Raw genomic sequence first — 24,092 nt, forward strand, 5'->3', positions numbered from 1 at the left:
ATTTTTACCCACGTTAGGAAATGTAACGAGTGTATTGAAGTAGAAATGGCTTATTGATCTTGGGAAGCTGGAAGGCGTGCGCTCCAGTACATTTTGTCTACTGAGGATATTGGAGATCTTTAGTGAATTTATTTTATTTCAAGGGATTGCACCAGCTTCACAAAAATGATTTAGGAAAATATCCAGTCTACTTACAAATCTCACAAAGCAATGCAGAATCCTCCATTTTCAAAATGTGCAATGTTCTTGGCACATAATACTATGGGTACATCCGTCCTATTAGAAGAAATGAGAGCTACACTATATTGCCAAAAGTATTCGCTCATCTGCCTTTAGACGCATATGAACTTAAGTGACATCCCATTCTTAATCCATAGGGTTTAATATGACGTCGGCCCACCCTTTGCAGCTATAACAGCTTCAACTCTTCTGGGAAGGCTTTCCACAAGGTTTAGGAGTGTGTTTATGGGAATTTTTGACCATTCTTCCAGAAGCGCATTTGTGAGGTCAGACACTGATGTTGGACGAGAAGGCCTGGCTCGCAGTCTTCGCTCTAATTCATCCCAAAGGTGCTCTATCGGGTTTAGGTCAGGACTCTGTGCAGGCCAGTCAAGTTCTTCCACACCAAACTCGCTCATCCATGTCTTTATGGACCTTGTTTGTGCACTGGTGCACAGTCATGTTGGAACAGGAAGGGACCATCCCCAAACTGTTCCCACAAAGTTGGGAGCATGGAATTGTCCAAAATCTCTTGGTATGCTGAAGCATTCAGAGTTCCTTTCACTGGAACTAAGGGGCCAAGCCCAGCTCCTGATAAACAACCCCACACCATAATCCCACCTCCACCAAACTTCACAGTTGGCACAATGCAGTCAGACAAGTACCGTTCTCCTGGCAACCGCCAAACCCGGACTCATCCATCAGATTGCCAGATGGAGAAGCGTGATTTGTCACTCCAGAGAACGCGTCTCCACTGCTCTAGAGTCCAGTGGCGGCGTGCTTTACACCACTGCATCCGACGCTTTGCATTGCACTTGGTGATGTATGGCTTGGATGCAGCTGCTCGGCCATGGAAACCCATTCCATGAAGCTCTCTACGCACTGTTCTTGAGCTAATCTGAAGGCCACATGAACTTTGGAGGTCTGTAGCGACTGACTCTGCAGAAAGTTGGCGATCTCTGCGCACTATGCGCCTCGGGATCCGCTGACCCCGCTCTGTCATTTTACGTGGCCTACCACTTCGTGGCTGAGTTGCTGTCATTCCCAATCACTTCCACTTTGTTACAATACCACTGACAGTTGACTGTGGAATATTTAGTAGCGAGGAAATTTCACGACTGGACTTGTTGCACAGGTGGCATCCTATCACAGTACCACGCTGGAATTCACTGAGCTCCTGAGAGCGGCCCATTCTTTCACAAATGTTTGTAGAAGCAGTCTGCATGCCTAGGTGCTTCATTTTATACACCTGTGGCCATGGAAGTGATTGGAACACCTGAATTCAATTATCTGGATGGGTGAGCGAATACTTTTGGCAATATAGTGTACAACATGTGGGCGAAAGGGAACTCCAAAACTGAGTCTGGTTACAAAAATAAAGCATTTCTGTTGCTTCTAAATCTCATTCGTTCACAACCGTTTCAGAGAGTTTTGCAGATTAGCAAACAACCAATAACATGGACACTTTCAAGAGATAAGAAAATATGGCTTATGTACATACAGTATAGTCAAAGGAGACATAGGACAGGAAAGAAACAACATTAAATCGACTCAGTTAAAAGTCTTAAAGGGTTTTTTGATTCTGTAAACAACCTAGGGAGCACAAATCCAGAATGTCCTCTGAAATATAAAGCACAAATTTCAAAGTATCTGTCGAAGGCAGAATGTCGGACATCTGACAAACTTCCAACAATGCTGAAGGAATACTTAAAGATATATTTGGTGTAAAATAATTTCTGTTCAAAATCATGCCTAATAGAAAATGACCTTAGTCGGTGATAGCATGTTTAATTTGACACAAATGAAAGGGGAAAATGTCAATTCAATGTCGTAATTTATGTAATGCGACAACACTAACAGAACGAATTTGTGTAAATCGTTCGTAAAACCGCTCTTATGTAAATTGTCACATTCAATTCAAAAATTTGGGCTAAACGACTGACATGGTGCATAACAACACAACCCATTGAACAATGTTCCCCATTTGTGTCACGCTAAAGATGACGTCTACCCCTGATTAAGGTCCAGAGGGGAGTTTAAATCTTGGATTTGTAACATCGTCCACAGTTATCTACAGTAATTATGAGATATCTACAGTGGAAAATGGGCAGAAAATACTCTCCGTTCATTGGGCCTCATTTATGAAACACGAGCAAAAAGAAATTTAGGTGAATTGTCACATCAATTCAATGCGACAACACAAACAAAAAGAATTTGTGTAAACCGTTCATAAAACCATTCTTACGTAAATTGTTACATTCAATTTGATGCAGAAACTTATGTAATGCAACTACACGAACAGACAAATTTGTATAAATCGTTCATAAAGCCATTTGTATGTAAATTGTCACATTTAATGCAATGAGACAATTTATGTAATGTGACAACACAAACAGAACAAATTTGTGTAAGTCGCTCATAAAACCACTTACATAAATTGTCACATTCAGTTCAACGCAGCAATGTAATGCGGTAATTTATGTAATGCGACAACACTAACAGAACAAATCTGTGTAAATCAATCGTAAAACCATTTTTATGAAAATTGTCACATTCAATGCAATGCGGTAATTTATGTAATGCGATAACACTAACAAAGCGAATTTAGTAAATCATTCATAAAACCTTTCTTACGCAAATTGTCACATTCAATTCAACATAAATTGTCACATTTAATGCAATGCAGCAATTTATGTAATGCGACAACACAAACGGAACAAATCTCTGTATATCAATCGTAAAACATTCGTACGAAAATTATCCCATTAAAATCAATACGGTAATTTATGTAATGCGACAACACTAACAGAACAAATCTGTGAATCAATAGTAAAACCATTTTTATGAAAACTGTCACATTCAATGCAATGCAGTAATTTATGTAATGCGACAACATTAACAGAACGAATTTAGTAAATCATTCGTAAAACTCTTCTTACACAAATTGTCACATTCAATTCAATGTGGTAATTGATGTAATGCGACAACATTAACAGAACGAATTTGGTAAATCGTTCGTAAAGCCATTTGTACGTAAATTGTCACATTAAATGCAATGCGACAATTTATGTAATGCACCACACAAAAACAAATATGTATAAATCAATCGTAAAAACATTTTTATGAAAACTGTTACATTCAATGTAAAGTGGTAATTTATGTAATTCGACAACACTAACAGAACAAATTTTGTAAATCGTTCGTAAAACCATTCTTACATAAATTGTCACATTCAATTCAATGTCGTAATTTAATACGACAACACTAACAGAACGAATGTGTGTAAATAGTTCGTAAAAGGTCCTCGTGGTGGTGCGGTTACTCACCTCAATCCGGGTGGCGGAGGACAAGTCTCAGTTGCCTCCGCTTCTGAGATCGTCAATCTTATCACGTGGCTCACTGTGCAAGACACTGCGGAGACTCACAGCTCATGCTATTCTCCGCGATCCAAGCACAATTACCACGCGCCCCATTGAGAGTAAGAACCACTAATTGCAACCATGAGGAGGTTACCCCATGTGACTCTGCCCTCCCTAGCAACCGGGCCAATTTAGTTGCGTAGGAAACATGGCTGGAGTCAGTCATCACACCCTGGATTCGAACTCACGACTGAGGGCTGAGCTACCCAGGCCCCCCCGTAAAACCATTCTTAAGTAAATTGTCACATTCAATTCAATGTCATAATTTATGTAATGCGACAACACTAATAGAACAAATTTGTGTAAATCGTTCGTAAAACCACCCTTATGTAAATTGTCACATTCAATAAAAAATTTTTTTGGCTAAATGACTGACATGAAGGTGCATAACAACACAACCCATTGAACAATGTACAGCATTTGTGTCATGTTAAAGATGACATATAACCCTGATTAAGGTCCAGAGGGGAGTTTAAATCTTGGATTTGTAACATCGTCCTCAGTTATCTACAGTAATTATGAGATATCTACAGTGGTTTTCCAAGAAATTGAGAAGTATAGTCACAGTTCACAGTAGATATTGTGTAGGGCAACTTGAATTTTACAGTACATGGCGCCATGCTCCACATAATTTCGTTCCAGATGTTTGTCTAGACCAGATAGAGTTTGTAATTGAATTAATCTATTTCAATATTCTAGACAAAGGTTTTGTGCCCCTGAGGAAATAGCTACAGCATCGGAAATGGACAACCCTGTTAATTCAGACATGGTGTCACAGTAGCATCCAGTAGTCTTCATTTATGAATAATACACAACTTGATGAATTCAAGGTATACATGTTGTCAGTATGTGTTTCCTGGGAATTTAACCCATGACCTTGACGTTGTTAGCGCCACGCTGTACCAGTTGATCAACAAGCTTAGAGTTGGCCCACTGATTGGGCTAAGGCAGAGGATTGAGGTGACTTTGGGTCCCTTGGATTTGTGACTACACCAGGGCATAATCGAACTGGCCCCTCTCAAACCCGTCCTTGTGGTCAGTCCAAGAGGACGCAGGCATTCGGCTGTAGGGGTCCAGCAATATACGGAAGCATCGTACCAACAAAAAGATCAAAAACACCATCAGGAGACCCACAAAAGCGAAGGCCGTCCTTTGCTCGGCATCTCCGCCAAGTGATGGGCTGCTTGGGGCCCCTGAAAAGGAAGGTCCCGGCGAGAGCAGCTCATAGTCCAGTGTGGACACATCGCTCATCCTCCAAGGAGGGCGATGGCAGAACTTGCAAGCTGTCTGGAGGGTGGGATGAACGGACAGGTTGGCCAGATTGGGACAGCAACCTCAAAGTGGACAAAAGTGGCCGAAGTCAACCCAGGGAGTGCTCCTGTCCCTCGACTGTGTGACAGACACGAATCTGGACACAGAATGACACAAGTGGAGCAATCCGGATGCGTCCAGGACCTTTCTGCTCCTAGAGGGGTTGAGATGACAGGCCTGTTTATTTTAAACCTGTCAAATCCAATCTGACTCTCAAACGCTGTGGCGTCAGATGCGACATGACACAACAGTCTGCCACAACGAATAAAAACACAACGTGTGCAGGGGACTCAAGCCACACACTCGTTTTCTCCTGCTTGCTCTTCACTGCAGGGATCGGGGCTAATTGGTTCCAGATGGGATATGGCTTAGGGGTGTTCTCTGTGCTTTATAGCGCTATACGCCAAAGGGAACTACAACAAACTGACCCAACAGCACATTTCCTAATTTGGGCTTGTGCTGAAAGTGGCAGAACGTGTGTACAAACGAAGATTGAACCACTAATCTGATCAGCCTGGCACTAGATCAATATGTGAATCTGAGAGGCCACTGCAAGCGTTAAATGAGTCAGTTGTCGAGGCGAGAACAATAGTTTGATTAGTGGGCTTCTGTCGCTCCAGTGGGTGTGCATTAGTTTGATGAGTCAGGGATGACCTCTTCTTTCTTGCGTGCCTCTGTATGCGTTTTCACAAACAGAGTCTGGAGAATACGTCTTGTTAGGTTGGTACAATCGATTGAGTGGGTCTAATGTCTAGTAAAGTGTGGAGTCCAGGGCCAGGATCAAATGTAGGTGGACAGTGTTGAGTCAAAAGAAATTACACCCTCAGGCCTTGTTGAAGCAACACTGCAGATGTTGTTGGCCTCTGATCATCAGTTGCATCTTGTTGATGTCACCCTGTAAACACAAAACACACCTATTAATCATTTAATGTGGGTTAATGTCATGACCATGAACTGTTGAAATAACCATGAACTACCATGAAAATGAACCTGAATACTTACATTGAAAAGATATTACATGCCTTTCAGAAATCTCTTTGCTTTGAAGTAACACATCTTTGGATTTCACTGAAATGGTCCTTTTATCATGTTGATGCATCAAAACAAAAACTTGTGGCCTAAACATAAAAATACAGACACACTGGGCCTAAAATGTATCTTATAAAATGATCTTCATTTGAACAATCCCGATATCGATAATTTAAATCTTAAAATCAAAAGATCGATATAGTACTGCTCAGGGGTGATCTTTAGATTACGATTGACCAGTTGATTGCAACACAACCACTGGTTGAGCTCGTTAACCCGTAAAAAAGAGAAGAGAGTAGAGAGAAACTACACAAATAATGAATGATCACTTTTTATTCCGACATTTTGGTAACCACGCGCCATTTGACTGACAGATATGGATACTCATCTAAACGGTAAAATACACTTCAAATTTTGAGGAAAACGCCCGTATTGGTGAGGTATTAATGTGCAGATTTGTATCAAAATATCCGACTTAAAGTGTAAATGTAGCCTGATCGATATGCGGCTGTCTAGTATGTCGTTAATATTAATCAAATAAATATAAAGACCAGTTAGTAGTTTAAGTAGAAATATGTTACGTTTCGTGACCTTATATTTCCGAATGCTTGCTCAAAAACTTCAAGCATTGTTTTCTTAATTTGTATCTTTGTTCTATTGCTTGTAATTTGTTTCTTTGTTCTTACTTTATTACTGACCTTTTATTGTCTTGAATAATTATAATGTTAGTTTTTTGTTGTTGTATCAAAATTGGTATTGATAATCATCAAATTGCTTTCATATCTTAGTAAAATGGACATTAAAACTAAAATATACACAAATTAATTGGAAGCGAAATCCAATTCGATTCCCTACTAAAATGATACAAATATAAATACGAATAATATATATATTTTAAAAAGTGATTACACGGGGCCTGGGTAGCTCAGTGGTAAAATACGCTGGCTACCACCCCTGGAGTTCGCTAGTTCGCTAGTTCAAATCCCAGGGCATGCTGAGTGACTCCAGCCAGGTCTCCTAAGCAACCAAATTGGCCCGGTTGCTAGGGAGGGTAGAGCCACATGGGGTAACCTCCTCGTGGTCGCTATAATGTGGTTTGTTCTCGGTGGGGTGCATGGTGAATTGAGTGTGGTTGCCGCGGTGGATGGCGTGAAGCCTCCACATGCGCTATGTCTCCGTGGCAACGCGCTCAACAAGCCACGTGATAAGATGTGCGGGTTGACTGTCTCAGACGCAGAGGCAACTGGGATTCGTCCTCCGCCACCCGGACTGAGGCAAGTCCCTATGTGACCACGAGGACTTAGAGTGCATTAGGAATTGGGCATTCCAAATTGGGAGAAAAAAGGGGAAAAATCCCCCCCCCCCCAAAAAAAGTGAAAAACTTTGTTCATCCTTCAACTGGGGTGCCTAATAATATCATCAAGGATTCATATGGTTTGAAAATATTATTTAAATAAAACGACAACTGTAAATACTTCTCAAATCTGTTTATTTAGGTGTTAGGTATATCTGTTAATTATGCACAAGTCAGAGTTTTCACTTTATACGAAGGTAACCATCGGGGTTGGCTATTTGTGGACCAGTATGGAACCACCAAGCAACCACCCAGAACACCCTAGCCACATACTAAAACAAAAACCACTATGAACACATAAGCAACCACATAGAAACACCGTCAACCACCCACAACACACTAGCATTGCAAGTTTGCCAAAGGCAACAGAAAATGTAAATATAGTTTTAACGTCCTTGACTGAAATGTCAGTGCATCCCTAAAGTATTCATTAAACAGACAAAATTGAACTATTTTATAAAACCACAGCTTTCACATCCGTTTAGATTTGCATCATCTCATACCTTTAAATAATGCTTTGACAAATCCAAACAAAGCTCTCATAATTACCCTGACATTCTGCGTAATGAAGTTCAGACGATGATGACAACCAGCAGTACAGGATGTTGTAAATATGGTCTGTATTTACCAGCGTGCCGTTTTACTGAATCATTAGCCCACTGCTTCAGGGAACTTTTCGTGAATAATATTAGTCACTTTTTTTGCATCTCGCTCGTCTGGGATCACAGAGTACGAAATGTCAGCAGCCGATTATCTTAAACTTGTGAACAGCACAACGCAATTAAAGTGATTGGAGGAAGACAAGTGGAAAGATGGATGCTGGTGCTGAATGGATGGGGCTTAGCGTTATGATGGATGACAATAAGATCTGAAGATGTGTGTGGTGCGGCTGAGAAAGAGCCAGACGACACTACGCCTCGCGGACACTGACAAACTATCTAGAGCACAGTGCGCAAGTGATCACTCTTTGTCCTGTACTGTTTGCTGCCAGTGCTAGTCGTAGCCACTTCATCAAGGCGACTTAGTCTAATCAATTAGGCCTTCCTTAAGATTGATTTCCAAAAGCTTAGAATTTAAACTGAGTTTCTATGCAAAGTACATTTAAATACTTGGAGATATTTTAACATTGTTTGTTGAAGGTTTTAATTCTAAATTAGCATTTGTTTTAAGTCAGCTGGACAGAAGAGCATCAGACTCAGTCTACATCACATGGAAGATGGCATCACTGCAGGACTTCAAAATATCACAGGTCGGGGGCCTGGGTAGCTCAGCAAGTAAAGACGCTGACTACCAATCCTGGAGTCGCAAATTCGAATCCAGGGCGTGCTGAGTGACTCCAGTCAGGCTTCCTAAGCAACCAATTCGCCCGGTTGCTAGGGTGAATAGGGTGGTCGCTATAATGTGGTTCTCGCTCTCGGTGGGGCACGTTGTGCGTGGATGCCGCGGAGAATAGCATGAGCCTCCACACGCACGGTTACTCACCTCAATCCGGGTGGTGGAGGACAAGTCTCAGTTGCCTCCACTTCTGAGACGTCAATCTGTGCATCTTATCTTGTGGCTCGTTGAGCATGACACCGCGGAGACTCACAGCATGTGGAGGCTCATACTACTCTCCACGATCTACACACAACTTACCACGCGCCCCATTGAGAGCCAGAACCGCTAATTGCGACCACGAGGAGGTTACCCCATGTGACTCTACCATCCCTAGCAACTGGGCCAATTTGGTTGCTTAGGAGACCTGGCTGGAGTCACTCAGCACACCCTGGATTCAAACTCGAAACTCCAGGGGAGATAGTCAGCGTCAATACTCGCTGAGATACCCAGGCTCCCATACAAATGTGTGTATTTGACACCTATTCCGAATCCTGATCGTTACCATGTTTTTGTACATGTATCAAAAACCTTGTTAGCGACAAAGTTAACCAGTTTTATTATACTAAAATATTTTCCAGGACAAATAATTATTTTCCAGGACAGTTAGGTATTTCTCAATTTCCAGGACTTTTTCATTACTGGAAAATTGCGTTGCAAAATTCCAGGTTTTCCAGGACTCGTGGGTCCACGTATCAGATATCAGTCCACGTATCAGTCCACATATTCATGTCCATTTATTTGTTTATTTGGCAAGTAGTCTTGTAATAGGCTGAATAATGAGGAGTCAGATGGTCATTTATTTATTTGGTTAGCAGCTGTGTAATAAGTGGGATAATGTACAGTCAGCCAGTTGTTATCGCAAAATAAACCCCTTCAGGGTGATACAAGACCTGATCACTCTGTCTGCGTTTATTGTACGATAACAACCGGCTGACTGTACATTATCCCATACATAATAACCTAATGACCTAAGAGTTAGAAATAGCTCTGCCACTTTCGTTCTGTAAACAACATTTTGTTTTCAGTGGATGTGCACAAAAAAAGACTCAATGTAAGCTGCAATGGAAAACATTTACACTTCCATGAGCTAACAGCATCGAGTGCCAACCTTATAAAAAAAACAACATCTCTATTCACTGTTCAGTATGAGTGAACGTACTCGGGGGAAAAACCTTTAACGAATCACCTGTCAGATTGTTCCAGTGTGTGGCCACAGTCTCCATGCAAATGACCGCAAACAACTGTAACTTCAGCTCAGTTTATGACTTCATCCATCTCTCAAAACTACAACAACATCCATCAACCAATCATTCATCAGCACATTATAATGGAAATTAGGGCTGAGAGATGCCGCTAAAAATGTTTTTTTATATCTCAGTATTTTTCACCTTTTTGATGACATTCAACATACCGTATATCTCGATATTTATGCATTTGCTGTAAAATGACTTTAAATTAAAACAGACGTGAGTTTTTCTTACAATCAGAGGAACCAACATTGCTACCAAAAAGCTATTGTTGTCCATTAGAAATTATTGGTGTACCTACTGTACCTACAATAATTTCCACCCGTAAATGATGTGGAAATAAACTTTAAATTCTATTCTAATTTATTCTATTATATTTAACACTATTCTACCAAAATCATATACAATTGGGTGTTTTTGTATGAACTTTGTGCAGTTTTATGGCCCAGGTTTCAGGTGTCCCAGGGTTGATTTTTATTAAACCAAACAGTCTCATTTTTTTTTATTGCCCAAATCCCAATGTGCTTCTAAGTCCTCGTGGTGGCGTAGTGATTCGCCTCAATCCGGGTGGCGGAGGGCGAATCCCAGTTGCCTCCGCGTCTGATATCGTCAACCCGTGCATCTTATCACATGGCTTGTTGAGCACGTTGCCACGGAGACATAGCGCATGTGGAGGCTTCACGCCATCCACCGTGGCATCCACACTCAACTCACCACACACCCCACCGAGAACGAACCACATTATAGCGACCACAAGGAGGTTACCCCATGTGACTCTACCCACCCTAGCAACCGGGCCACTTTGGTTGCTTAGGAGACCTGGCTGGAGTCACTCAGCACGCCCTGGGATTCGAACTCCCAAACTCCAAGGGTGGTAGCCAGCGTCTTTTACCACTGAGCTACCCATCCCCCTGTAAAGTGTTGTTTAATAAAACTGTATATACTAGTATTAGCTACTTAGTTGTGAATTGCTCACGTTTAGACGGTTTAGGATATTGCATTATGTATAGCGCATTCACAGTGCTAGTTGCGCATTCTGACTAGCACATAACTTAGTTCAAGTTCACCTGTTCATTGGCTTCATTGTCTGTGCAGATATAAGTTGTAATATGACGTTTAATATTGTGGATATTCAGTAGCTGATTACGGTTTCATATACAGGATTCATTTGAGTGAGGTTATTAACACGTTAGTAATGTTTATTGTACATGTGTTCAGCTCACACAGCAAATATGACTGGATTATTTTAAATAAATAAATAAAAACGGTGTTTTTGGTGTTATTTTTTTTCTTGTCATATTTTCGTCAAAAGTAAAACTATCGCCATAAGTCGTTTTCGTCTTGGCTTCGTTATCTTTGACAAAAAGAAAAACCTGTCAATAAACAATAAACAAAGGGCAACTTCTCTTACAGTAGTTACACAAATATGTGCGAGTGAACTGTGAATGAATCAGCAAGGAAAGTCTTCTGCCTCTCCACCCCCTTCCTTAACGCTTACTCATGTTTTCATTTTGTATTCGTCGTCTTCTCTCGTTCTAATGATTCACAACAAATCCACAACCCACCTCAGACCCTTTAGTCACTCATTTACTGTCATTAGGTCAGCCAATGAGAGAGCACTTGTCTGGGCAATTGGGAAAACAATCAGCATTTCATTAACAGGTCCCTAGAGGGATGGTCTCTTGAGGAAGCACCAGTGTATTGTTTCATTGCGGCCTCTGGCAACGTTCACGAAGAAAATGACCACGAAAATCCTATTATTCACTGACCACACTAAAATCACAATGGGCGAAATGCCTAAATTTGTCATTATTTGTCCAGGAACGGCCTCTGAAACTAATTAGATGCCACAATCAAATGACAAATGAAGGTGGTTAACATCAAACCTTACTCTTGCCAAGGGCTAAATGGGTTTGAATTTGGTTAACCCTTGTCGACTGGGTGTTTATCAAGATAAAATGAGTCTGGAAAACCAGGCATGTATATACTTTATACATAATTTTCTTAATCAGTATTTTCATCATGTTTTCAATTATAAATATTTAAACATCCTTAAAAGAAGGTAAATTCACTTGAGAAGCAGAATCTATCTCTTATCCCATTGGCAAATGGTTTTTTTCTTGTTTTAAGCATAAACCTAGTTAAATTTTCAGCGATGGCGGCTGGCCCGAGAGATGATGCCATCCATCACAGCAGTTATTGATGACAATCTTTGATTTTTCATGTTGTATTATATTTCTGTTTGTGCGTGACCATTCATCAATAATATATCAATGTGGCAACAGTGGCAGGTTTGCGCCTATTGCCGAATACGTCACCTGGAGTTAAGGACAAACCTAAAATGTCATGTTGATGAAAGAAAATGGTATTGCTCCAAGGTTGTTTCAACTCTGTCTCAGATGTTTCTCAGATGTAAAGAGAAAACAATTAATACATAAATTGATGACACAAATGAATGTAGATAGCATAGCTCAGATCATATTGGAAGAATTTGATGAGAAATGTTTGATTTCAAATTGAGATGACTTTCTTGACTGAAGAATTTGGTTCTTGGCAAGTCTGAGCACAGTTTGAGACATTGTTGAGATCTCTTCTGAAACTCTAGAGAAGACGCATGTGAGATTAGTGGGTTCTTTTTCTCAGGAGAAACATTTGAGAGGCAGGATTTTCAGCGAGTCTCAATTTGATCTCCACTGAATCTCAAGGCTTTCTTGAAGAGATCTCAGTTGCGATTTTCTTTCTCATTGGTAACGTCATGTTGTAAAGAATTTGATGAGAAATGTTTGTGTTTATCTGGAGATCTCTGACTTTTGATTGCATACTTGGAATTCCTCATCTTGGAAGAGTTTGAGACATTGTTGAGATCTCTTCTGAAACTAGAGTAGACGCATGAGATTATTACTGAGGTCTTTTTATCAGGAGAAACATCTGAGAAGCAGAATTTTAAAAAGTCTAAATTTGACCTACGTAATCTCAAGGCTGTTTTGGAGAAACAATTGAAAAGTTAAAGAGATCTCATTTGTAATTTTATATCCTACTGGTTATGTCTTGGGGTGGGTAAAAATATTGATTTTCCGATGTATCGCGATCTTCATTTGAACGATCACGATTTCAATTATTAAATCCCAAGATTGATCTTTTACTCTATAGTATAAACTTGGCAACTGGCTGGTAAATGTTTACATTTCACTCAACAGTGTTTGTGTAGTATAGTGGTGGAGTACTCAGCAGCGATTGTCTTTCACTGCGTGTCGAGAGTAAAAGTTGTTACGTGTAATGCATGTCTAAAGACGACATCCATACAACCCATTGAATGTCTCTTTTAATACCCTTTTGGTCCTCTACAGTCAGTTGAATATCAAAAACAACAAAAAATAAATGTTTATTTCTAATCAGGCATAGCACAAATGAGTACTGACGCTGACTACCACCCCTGGAGTCGTGAGTTTGAATCCAGGGCGTGCTGAGTGACTCCAGCCAGGTCTCCTAAGCAACCAAATTGGCCCGGTTGCTAGGGAGGGTAGAGTCACATGGGGTAACCTCCTCGTGGTCACTATAATGTGGTTCTTGCTCTCGGTGGGGCGCGTGGTGAGTTGTGCGTGGATGCCGCGGAGAATAGTGTGAAGCCTCAATATGCACTACGTCTCCATGGTAACGCGCTCAACAAGCCACGTGATAAGATGCGCGGATTGACGGTCTCAGACGAGGAGGCAACTGAGATTCGTCCTCCGCCACCCGGATTGAGGCGAGTCTCTACGCCACCACGGGGATTGGGAATTGGGCATTCCAAATTAGGGAGAAAAGGGGAGAAAATAAATAAATAAAATAAAAATACAGAAAGCAGTTTTTTTTTTTTTTTTTAAAGAGACAGTACCGGTTTTAGCACATTCAACAAATAAATGTTAATATGTGTAAATAGTAAAAAATTATGCAATTAAACAATAAGCATTCACCAAAAAATAATATATGAAATATAATATCTTATTTATTGATTGAATACATGGATTTGTTCATTTTTTTTAAATACGAAATGTATCCAAAATAATGAAAAACTAATAAAATATAATTAGTACAATTTATATTTTCGTAATGTAAACAGCATTAGCTGGGAGAGAATTTGTTTCATATGTAAGCAAAAGGAACATTATAACTGAAAAATACCCATATGAATCGATATCGAATACAAATCAAACCGAAAGCTTGTGAATCGGAATAGAATCGGGAAATCTGTATCAATACCCAGCCGTATTACGTCTTGTTGGAAAGAATTGGATGAGAAATATTTGAGTTTATATTGAGATCTCTGGTTTAACAATGCAGACTTTAGTATCTTGGCCAATCAGAGCACAGTTTGAGACATTAATTAGATCTCGTCTTGGAGAAATAAATGAGATATTAAAGAGATCTCAATTGTGATTTTTCTTTCTTATGGGTATACTTGTACCCAACAAAGCATACCATACAGAGAGCACACTGAGAATTGTTTAATTTGGTCTTATTTTGGATCGTGTTTTGTTCCGTGCAATCATCTCCCAAATTTTCCCCTTGACGTGACAAGACTAGAAAAGATTTCACCCCATGAATCTGCTGAGTGAGCGTGTTGTGAAGAGTGGAGAGACATGCGAGACACCTTCAAACTGCTGACCTCTGAAAAAATACCATGACAGGAGAAAATAAGTGCTACTTTTCTATTCATGCACTCCTTCCATATGTCTGCTCAGGTGTTTAACTGTAGTGCCGGGCTTGTTGGCCCATCCTACGTTTGAGGAACGGTCTGCACAGGGTTTGCCGGCCAAAGAAAAATGGGCCATAATAGTTTATAAATTGTATGTTAGCTTTCCGAGTCTCATACATCTCTACATTACTCTAAAACACAAAGTGTGTCCAAAGAGGACAATCCGTATTTCTAGACAAGGTTATTTATGTCTGGCAAAGATTCTAGTAAAAAAAGAAAAATTGGAACCAATTGTTTTTGAAATGACATCATTTTCCTTATTGGGTGAATTACACCTTTAAAAACCTGTTTATCATTCATGAATTATCACCATAATTCAACACAATAGCCACAGAAATGCACGATTCTGATTGCCAGTACTTAAGACAGATATTTCAGACCCAGCTGCTTGTTCGTAAAAAACTGACGTGCAATTTTCTCTTAAGTGCCCATGTCACCAATATCTGTCAGACAGGGAAACCCAGCGGCCCTCTAAAAAGATGGCGTGCTGCTGATGGGAGCGTTTTTTAAAAGCTATACAGACTTCACTGTCAAATGCAAATGTCTCTCATCTAGAAGAAACTAAAGTGGCCTCTCAACTGCAAAGAGAACAAGAAAAAACAGACTTGCTATTCATAATAATTGCTAATTTAAAAGAAAAAATATTGTTACAGTTTAGTTTCTTCTAGATGAGAAACATTTCCATTTGACAGTGAAGTATGTACATCTCTTAAAAAACGCTCCAATCATTAGCACGCAGCATTGAATGTTTGTTTAAACAAACATACAATGCAACCATTCGCGAACCACTGACATTGACTGAATCAATGGCATGAGTTTTGAGCGAGACTACCTGTTCGTTCAAACAAACATACAACGCAACCATTCGCTAACTAATGACATTGACTCAACCGATGGCACGAGTTTTGGATGGGACTACCTGTTCATTCAAACATACAATGTGACCATTTGCTAACCAATGACGTTGAGTCAACTAATGACATAAGTTTGGGGCGGGACTATCTGTTCGTTCAATCAAACATATTGTGCGAACATTCGCAAACCAATGACATTAGCTCCACCATGGCGCCAGTTTGGGGTGGCACTTTCATTGAATATTGGCAGACAGGGGAGTGTTCGGGAAACCTGCTTGTAGAAGTCATTATTTTTGCGATTCTGTTTGGTGTCATATGCGGAGAAGTAATTACACACTTCAACTTTAGTAAATAAAATAATAAAAATATGTTACAATACTAGTATTGTTTTGTTTAGCATGTAGATATAACCAATTGTGTGTGTGTGTGGGGGGGGGGGGGGGGGTTGTAGTGGGGGTCTGTTACAGTGGTTCGAGTTTAGGTTTTAGAAGGACTGCTGGTCCTTGATCAGTCTAAACAGGTAACCGCTAACCTGGAAGCTTGGAAGTCGCCCCCGGAGGCGATGGAGGAAATCTGTCCGCCCTCCTGATGTCTTTAATTCATGTCCCAAATCAAAGCATGAATTATTAAGCGTCATGAGGGAGTGATGGACTGGGCAAGTGGTAGCGAGTAAGTGAGTGAGTGAGTCGGACAGTGCGGGTCCTTAGTGGGTTGTTCTCAGCAGAGCAACGTGTCAGAATGAACGGACACATTCGCACGGTGCCGGTCAGGACAGGCAAGGTGCCCCAATGGGGTTTACCAAGAAAAAAACAGCATCAACCAGTTTGAGTCAGCTTAAAAAATTTGTTAACCCCAAAATTACAATTCAGTCATCATTTAGGCTACTCAGCCTTATGTCATTCCAAACCTGTATTACTTTTTTGGCAAAATATTGCATAAAACTCTAGCTCTTTTCCAAGCAATCAAAGAGAATAGTTACCAAGGGGCTGTCAAGCAAACAAAAAAGCAACATAAAAGTTGTCAGTACGACTCGTACACTAAAAATAAAGTGTGCAGCACTTTCAACGCCTCACTGAGCCCTCATAAGGTGGCACTGGGTGATGTGGCAAAACTCAATGCTGTACAGCAGCTGCCCATTGGGGAAGGATGTGTCATGTCAAACCTAAGCAAATATGAGATGAAAAGTGCACCACTGTAGGGAGGGCAAGATGGAGACACCAGAGGAGATGAAGCAATTCAAGGCAAATCTTCATAATGGCAAATTCCAGCGCAGATGTACAAGAGAGCAGTTATTAAGAATGGATTATTAAATTACGGCAGATGGAAATGAAAATGCTGATTCCAGGAAAAAGACACAATCACTTTGCCAGCATCCAGATACTGCCCTAAAAGCTCAAATTTATCTTTCAACAGAGTAAAAAAGCTTTAAAAAAGACGAAAATCTCCTCTGAGGCAGCAGCACTGGGGGGCAAAGGAGAGGATAAGATTAAAACTTGAAATATATCCAAGATCTCTTTTTTCCACATCCTCTTTCCTCATGGAATATGATTTAAAAGCAAAGCAAACTAAACAAGTTTAGAGGGGGAAAAAATAGCTTTACTGTAGCCAATTTCTGTACTTATGTTGCTCCAAAACCATATGATGTTTTTTTTCCCCCCTTGGAATAAAAAACGAGAATTCTTTAAGAGTCTTTGCACAGCTCTTTTCCATGCAACGACAATTCAAAGTGACCCAAGACAAAAAACACCATAAAAGTATGATTAAAGTAGTCCATTTGACTTGTGCGATATATTTCAAGTCATCAGACGTCATACAAAAGTTTCGTGTGAGGAACAGACCGAAAAAGTCATAATTAGAGGTAGACCGATATATCGGATTTTCAGATTAATCGGTGCCGATGGTTGCTTTTTGGAACTATCGGTTATCTGCAAAAATCTTTCGATATTTGCCGATAGTTTTTTCATCATCATTTAGTAATTTCAAAATAAGAGTCACCAGTGTGTTTTGTGCTTGTTTATACTTAAAAGTCTGGCGTTATACACCAAATCTTAATTTTTTCTGGTGATTATTGGGATTTATGTTGAACAAAAAAATCTGCGATTTTATTAATTTATAAATTTTGACTCTGTCTTTAACCGCCATAATAAAGAAAGAATAAGAAAAAAAAACTGACATTCCATTAATCAATTTTAAAAACTATTGGCAGATTAATCGGTTATCAGCTTTTCCCTCTGTTATCGGTATCGGCAAAATCCACTATCGGTTGACCTAATACAATGATAATCTTCACCTTCGCCAAAGGTTGCAACGATCACGTCCAGAATTAAAAAATGGCACATCACGTTCGATTGGTACACACAGGAGATGCCATTTTGACGTCAATAATGTTTTTTTATATTCTGTTAAAATGATGGACCGGATTTTGGAATTTCCGACAATGTTTTAAAATTCGGCAAATAACGAATAAACCCGGTTAATAAAACCTCTGGTTCCAATTACTTTAAATTCTGAGAGAAAATTTTGAAGAGATTGTTAATAAAAAGCTTTGTTGACAAAGTATGTTTTTTTTATTCTGGACACAAACACGGGATAGACGTGAGCTTCGTCAAAGACGAAAATTACCTGTGATTAATTACTTTTTTCATTTTGGTTTGTTCCACACACAAAGCTATCGTTTGACTTTAGAACAATTGAAATATGTTGCACAATTCATATGGACTATGTTTAATGGTAGAAGTAGACCAATATATCGGTTTTACAGATTAATCGTGCCGATAGTTGCTTTTTGGAACTATAGTTATCTGCAAAACTATGTCGATAGTTGCTGATAGTTAGGGGTCCAAGCACTGAAGGTACTGATTTTCTTATTAGGGGTCCAAGCACCTAATGCCTCTGCCTTTTGGTGGCGCTAATAAAAAATATAAAAATGGCTTTAACTATTGTCGTTGGTTCAATCGACTTGAAATTTTGCATGCAGTGTCTTTGTCCAAGGTGCCATCAAGGACTATGAGGACAGTCGCATATCTTGAAAAACATGGCCGCCATTGACCAATCAACTTTTAGCTGCTGAAAAAACTACTTCTCGAGCTGGTCCTAGGCCGTCCACCCGATCCGAACCAAACCAGGGCAGAAAAGTTCTCTGGAGTCCTGATATCAATAATTACCAAAAAAAGTTGGAACTTTCGATGCACCGTTGTAACAGTATGACAAATTGTACAAAGTGAGCGTGGCTACTTTTTCTTGAATGGTTAAAACTCTTGAAAGGACGCATAGTCTGAACGCAAAGCCTAAATTTTACGAAGCTTGGAATAAAGATGATATCACAACATTTTGAGGATGCATGCAAAGTTTCGTCCAATTTCGCAAAATAGGGGGCGCTACAGCTAAAATTCCTTATAACTCCGCAACCGTTTGAGTAAAAATGTTTGAAATTTAGCAAGCATCTTCTTTAGGTCATGTGCTAACATGTCGTTACAAAAACAATTTGACAACTCAACAAATATGGCCGCCAGCAGCAATCACATTTCAGCAGCTAGTAACTTGCGTTGTGAATATCCGATCGTTCCAAAATTTACTGTGCACTTACAGGTCAGCAAAATTATGCTGTATACCAAATTTGGTAAAAAGCAACCACAAGGTGGTGCTATAATGAGCAATCTTGCATTTTTGCCTATAACTTCTCATCTATATGGGCTAGAATCACAATTCATAATTATTTCCACTGATTCCTTGAGTCAAGACAAACAAAACGTATATCTCCGATTTGATTTCCGCCTCTAAAATGTTCCGCCATTTTGGATTTTCTGAAAAAACTACTTTTGCGAACTCCTCCTAGGCCGTTTGTCCAATTTGCTCGAAATTTTGCACGTATCATCTACGGACCATCCTGACAAAAAAAAAAAATTCAGCTTTTTGATTTGTCCAACTGTTTCAAAGATACAGGTCAATTAATTATTTGGGTTTGAACTGTAACTACTACTATGCCTTTATTGTGTGCACAAGGTCCAAACATGACAAAACTTAAAACATATACACACCAGGATAGTCTGAGGACATGTGCTACATTTAATCAATTTCCTCTTGTCAACAGCAAATTTAAATATTATTTTCAAAATATTATTTCAACAAAGTAACTGACAGATTAAGGATATATTACCCATTTTGTTCACTAGATGGAGCAGCATCTAAGAAATTCCATGAAATCCTCTGACATTGAGTTATTGCTCTTGTAATGTGATATCTGTCCAGTAAAAATAGCAACAGCTATCCAACAATGAAGAGCCCTTTTAAATCTGTTTAAGTTTTTCTTAAGTTCAGTTTTTCCTGTTTAATTGTCCAGCAATCCAAAATCTCATTTATGCATGGTAAATCAAGGATGTATTACAGATTTTGTCCACTACATATGGCGCCAAGACTAAAATCCTTGAAAGTCCCGTTGACTTAGCATTTTGCTCTTGTAATGTGCTGCTGTCCAGCAATCCAAAATCTATTCTTATTCTTCTTCATCATCATCTTCTATTGTCATTCTAGTAAAATTCTAATTTTGCAACTGTGATAAATCTTTTGAAAGAAATTTTACACAAAAACAGCTGTGTACACAGCATCCACAGGATCTCTTGTGTCCAATTTAATTATTCTGGCCATGTCCTAGCCATACGTGCTTGGACCCCGATGACTGCCGCTTGTGGCTATATTTGCATTTTTTTTATGATTCCTCTGTGGCCAGCTCTGGAGGATTTTACATTTAAAACGGCTTAGTTCTACAGTACAACAGCATCCTCTAAAAGTTTAATACAATTAATTACGTGTGGATTTGCTATATCTAAATCTTTCATCATTGACAATATTCATCTCACTTCAATGCATATTTTGTTATTCTGATTAGATAGTCAAGTGTTTTAAATTAAAGCGAGTGCATGCAGTGAAATTGCGACTATATGGAAACGTGCTCCATCAGCACATACAAGTGTCTCCAACTTCATAATAAACCTTATTCCTCATTAAACCTCATCAGGTTAAAATGTACATACAAAACCCTTCAACTGGTGAATAAATAGGATGACGCCCAGTCGCCGTCATTTCAAAATAAGAGTCCCTGGTGTGTTTAGGGCTTGTTTATAATTAAAAGTCCAATGTTATGCACCAAATCTAAATTATCTGGTTAATTTGGTTGAACAATAAACTGCATATGGAACTGTATTAATTTTGGACTCTTGTAGCCTTTATGTCTGTGCCCTTACGAGTACGGAAAGACTAAGAAAACTTTGTAACATTCTATGAACCGATTTTAAAAACTATCGGCCGATTAATCCATTATAGGCCTTTTCCATATCCTAACGTTATCATATCGGTAAAATCCACTATCGGTCGACCTCTAGTTAATGGTGCTTTTTTGGCTTTTCGGAGCTTTACGACTTTAAATTGGCATTTCAAAAATTGGCATTTTGTGTTCTACAGAAAAACATAATAATACTGGTTTGAAACAAAATGCGGGTAACAAGAATTTCATTTGTGGCTGAACTGTTCCTTTAAAATATTACAGTGGTGATAAATGACGATAAAACTTCTTGGGATTAAATCGAAAGCCCATATGTGTTGGCTTTTTTTTCCTTTAAACTACTGCCAGCTGTAATTCTGAAATACAAACGTGAATATATGTGCATTGACTAACGAAAAAGTGCATAACTAATGACAAATCGTAAAAAATGATGCCGACAACAGGGGGCCTGGGTAGCTTAGCAAGTAAAGACGCTGACTACCACACCTGGAGTCGTGAGTTCGAATCCAGTGCGTGCTGAGTGACTCCAGCCAGGTCTCCTAAGCAACCAAATTGGCCCGGTTGCTAGAGAGGTTAGAGTCACATGGGGTAACCTCCTCGTGGTCGCTATAATGTGGTTCTCGCTCTCGGTGGGGCGCGAGGTGAGTTGTGCGTGGATGCCGCGGAGAATAGCGTGAAGCCTCCACACGCGCTATGTCTCCGTGGTAACGCGCTCAACAAGCCACGTGATGAGATGCGTGGAGGCAACTGAGATTCGTCCTCCGCCACCCGGATTGAGGCGAGTCACTACGCCACCACGAGGACTTAGAGCACATTGGGAATTGGGCATGCCAAATTGGGGAGAAAATGGGAAGAAGAAAAAAATGATGCTGTTCTAAAATTCAAATGTAATTAAATTTGTGTTGCCATTTTGATCAGGCCTAAAGATGCTAATTATTACAGGGTTGCTAATTAATGCTAACTAATGCTCTAATTAACAGTGACTGAATCTTGTATTTTTTTTTACTGAAAAGTGGAAACCTCATGAATTGTTTCTGTCACATACTTGCTGACTAAGATTAATAATGCTAAACTTTGCAGCATGCTTTTCAACATCTGAAATATGGATATGCAACACAGCTCAGAATGAGATATAAATGTCTGCTCTGTACCACAATATCTCCATTGTATCAACTATATCTAATAGTCTTCTTTCAATATAGGTTCATAACTGCAGTTTAAGAATTATTTTATCAGACTTGCCATATATAATTCATGTAAATCATTCAATTCTTCAGGTTTGCTGTAGAGCTACATATCACTAACAAGGTGGTTTAAATTTCATATTATATTGATTCTCTCAATAAACCTCAATGCACTGATATCTGAATTAAATTTATAATGTCGATTGTGTGAGAAAGGGTGTAAATATTTAATGAACTGCATGATCACCAATGTAGATGCCCTGAAAATGAAGAATTACCTCAAAAAGGGAGTTAATCCTGACATCATTATTTTGTGCATTACAATAATTGCTATTACTGCAAATTATGATGATATGGTAGAGTAAATTATTTAATGAAATATGCATGAGATATATGTTTATATATGGGACTATAGAGCCTACCTTATATTTTGCAAAACACCCTAACAAAAAGTACTGTGGTGGCACCATGGTATAGTGATGGTATCAGATGGTAATACCATGGTATTTTATGGTGCTGAATGATTATCCCATTGTGTTTATATAGTACCCCAAGCTTTTTAAGTCCAATAAAACCCATGGTACTTTGAAATATACCATGGTACTAAACATGCATGGACATAAATGATAATGAACTTTACTCATGTGTCATTTAGATAGTAAATGCCAAAAAATACCATGGTACCACTAAAAAAAAAACATGGTTTTACCATAGTACCTTGTGTAAAACTGTACTTTTGCATAAGATTGGAACACTCATTACTACCATTACTCTCATGCAAAAACATCCAGACATTTTGAATAAGTTTAAGATGAAATTAATGTTCAGTTTTAACACAATGGAGTAGTCTAATTCACGTTTTTCTCATTGCAAAGTTCATATTTAGTAAAAACTGTCTTTAAAATCAGTGGTATTTCGTATTTATTCATCTCTGTGTTGTTCAAAACGTCCATACAGATTTGAAACACCTTTAAATGTGTATTAATATTCGTGAAATTAAATATAAAGTGTAAAAACTCACCTGTGTGGTGTTTTATTTGATATATATGGAGAATCCGCTCCTCACTGTCACTCGCATGAAACTTGGGTGCGTTTAAGCTCTGCGCGCTCCCGCTGCATACACCAGTATATATCTGTGGGCGCGCGCAGGCGCGCGCTCTGCTCTTAAAGGACCCGCACAAACCACAATCAACCAATTAAAGCAGAGAAGAAAAATAATCGAATTACTATGATGAATTCATGTTAGTGGATTGCAGATGTACACTTGTTTTAAATATTGCATGGTGAATACTTGGGTACCGCCACTGTGCCATGCTGTCACAAAAGGTCAACGTGTGTTCACCTTCACATTGCATCTTTTTTTCCTGGGCATGCAAATTGACCATGTTCCCAAGTATTTTTGTCTCATGTGTCTGTGAGCGAAAACATCATTTCAGTTTACTGTTCTCATTAATGTACTTAAACATAAATCCATCAGGGGTTCATGATAAAAATTGTTTTGACCGCACAGAAATCAAAACATAACATGTTCCTGTGTGATCAGCACACCCCGCCTGTTCATGACACCATCTGCCATCTGTTGCCAACAATAACAATATGTAGCCAACCACAGCCACCCAGTTACATAACACTGACATTTTTCAGGTGACTCAATTCAAACAAACATGCATGCAGACAAAACAAAATGAGATCAAATTTTTTCTTGTTCTAAGGGTGTTTAGATATTTTTACCAGAAAATAAGACAAAAATACTCAGTAAGTAAATTATTTTTACAATGTATATTATATCTCTTTTTCAGAGTTTGAATCAAGAATTCAAATGAGAAACATTGTTTGATATCCCCCTTTAAAATTTTCCAAGGGCGTAGTAAAAATTCAACATCCATAGTACTACCAAAAGAAAAGAGTATCATGAAACTTTCCAGGACTTTTTTTGTGTAGACAGTGCCATGTCTATTCCATTCAATTCAAGATTAAAATATATATACCGTATATAAAATTCTCCAACTGTACATGACAAAATGCTGTATTTGTCATAAGTTATCCTTTTATATTAACTGAGGCATTCCAGTTTGACCAGTGGTC

At 39.1% G+C, this 24,092-nt stretch overlaps 1 protein-coding gene across 1 annotated transcript; it reads right to left on the bottom strand.

Annotated features, from left to right (window-relative positions):
- Window positions 1-94: 94 nt before the first annotated feature.
- On the bottom strand, window positions 95-23,110 carry LOC127438514 (cortexin-1-like). The gene is made up of 2 exons (XM_051694156.1): window positions 23,029-23,110; window positions 95-5,844 (listed from the first exon to the last, which is right to left on the bottom strand). The coding sequence occupies exon 2, from the start codon at window positions 4,887-4,889 to the stop codon at window positions 4,626-4,628; it is 264 nt and encodes an 87-aa protein (XP_051550116.1). The 5' UTR covers window positions 4,890-5,844; window positions 23,029-23,110; the 3' UTR covers window positions 95-4,625.
- Window positions 23,111-24,092: the final 982 nt, after the last annotated feature.

The sequence above is a fragment of the Myxocyprinus asiaticus genome, chromosome 49 (assembly GCF_019703515.2).
Source record: "Myxocyprinus asiaticus isolate MX2 ecotype Aquarium Trade chromosome 49, UBuf_Myxa_2, whole genome shotgun sequence".
Classification (NCBI taxonomy): domain Eukaryota; kingdom Metazoa; phylum Chordata; class Actinopteri; order Cypriniformes; family Catostomidae; genus Myxocyprinus; species Myxocyprinus asiaticus.

Coding starts and splice junctions, on each gene's coding strand:
- LOC127438514 (XM_051694156.1), bottom strand. CDS start 4,889: ATGAGCGATGTGTCCACACTGGACTATGAGCTGCTCTCGCCGGGACCT.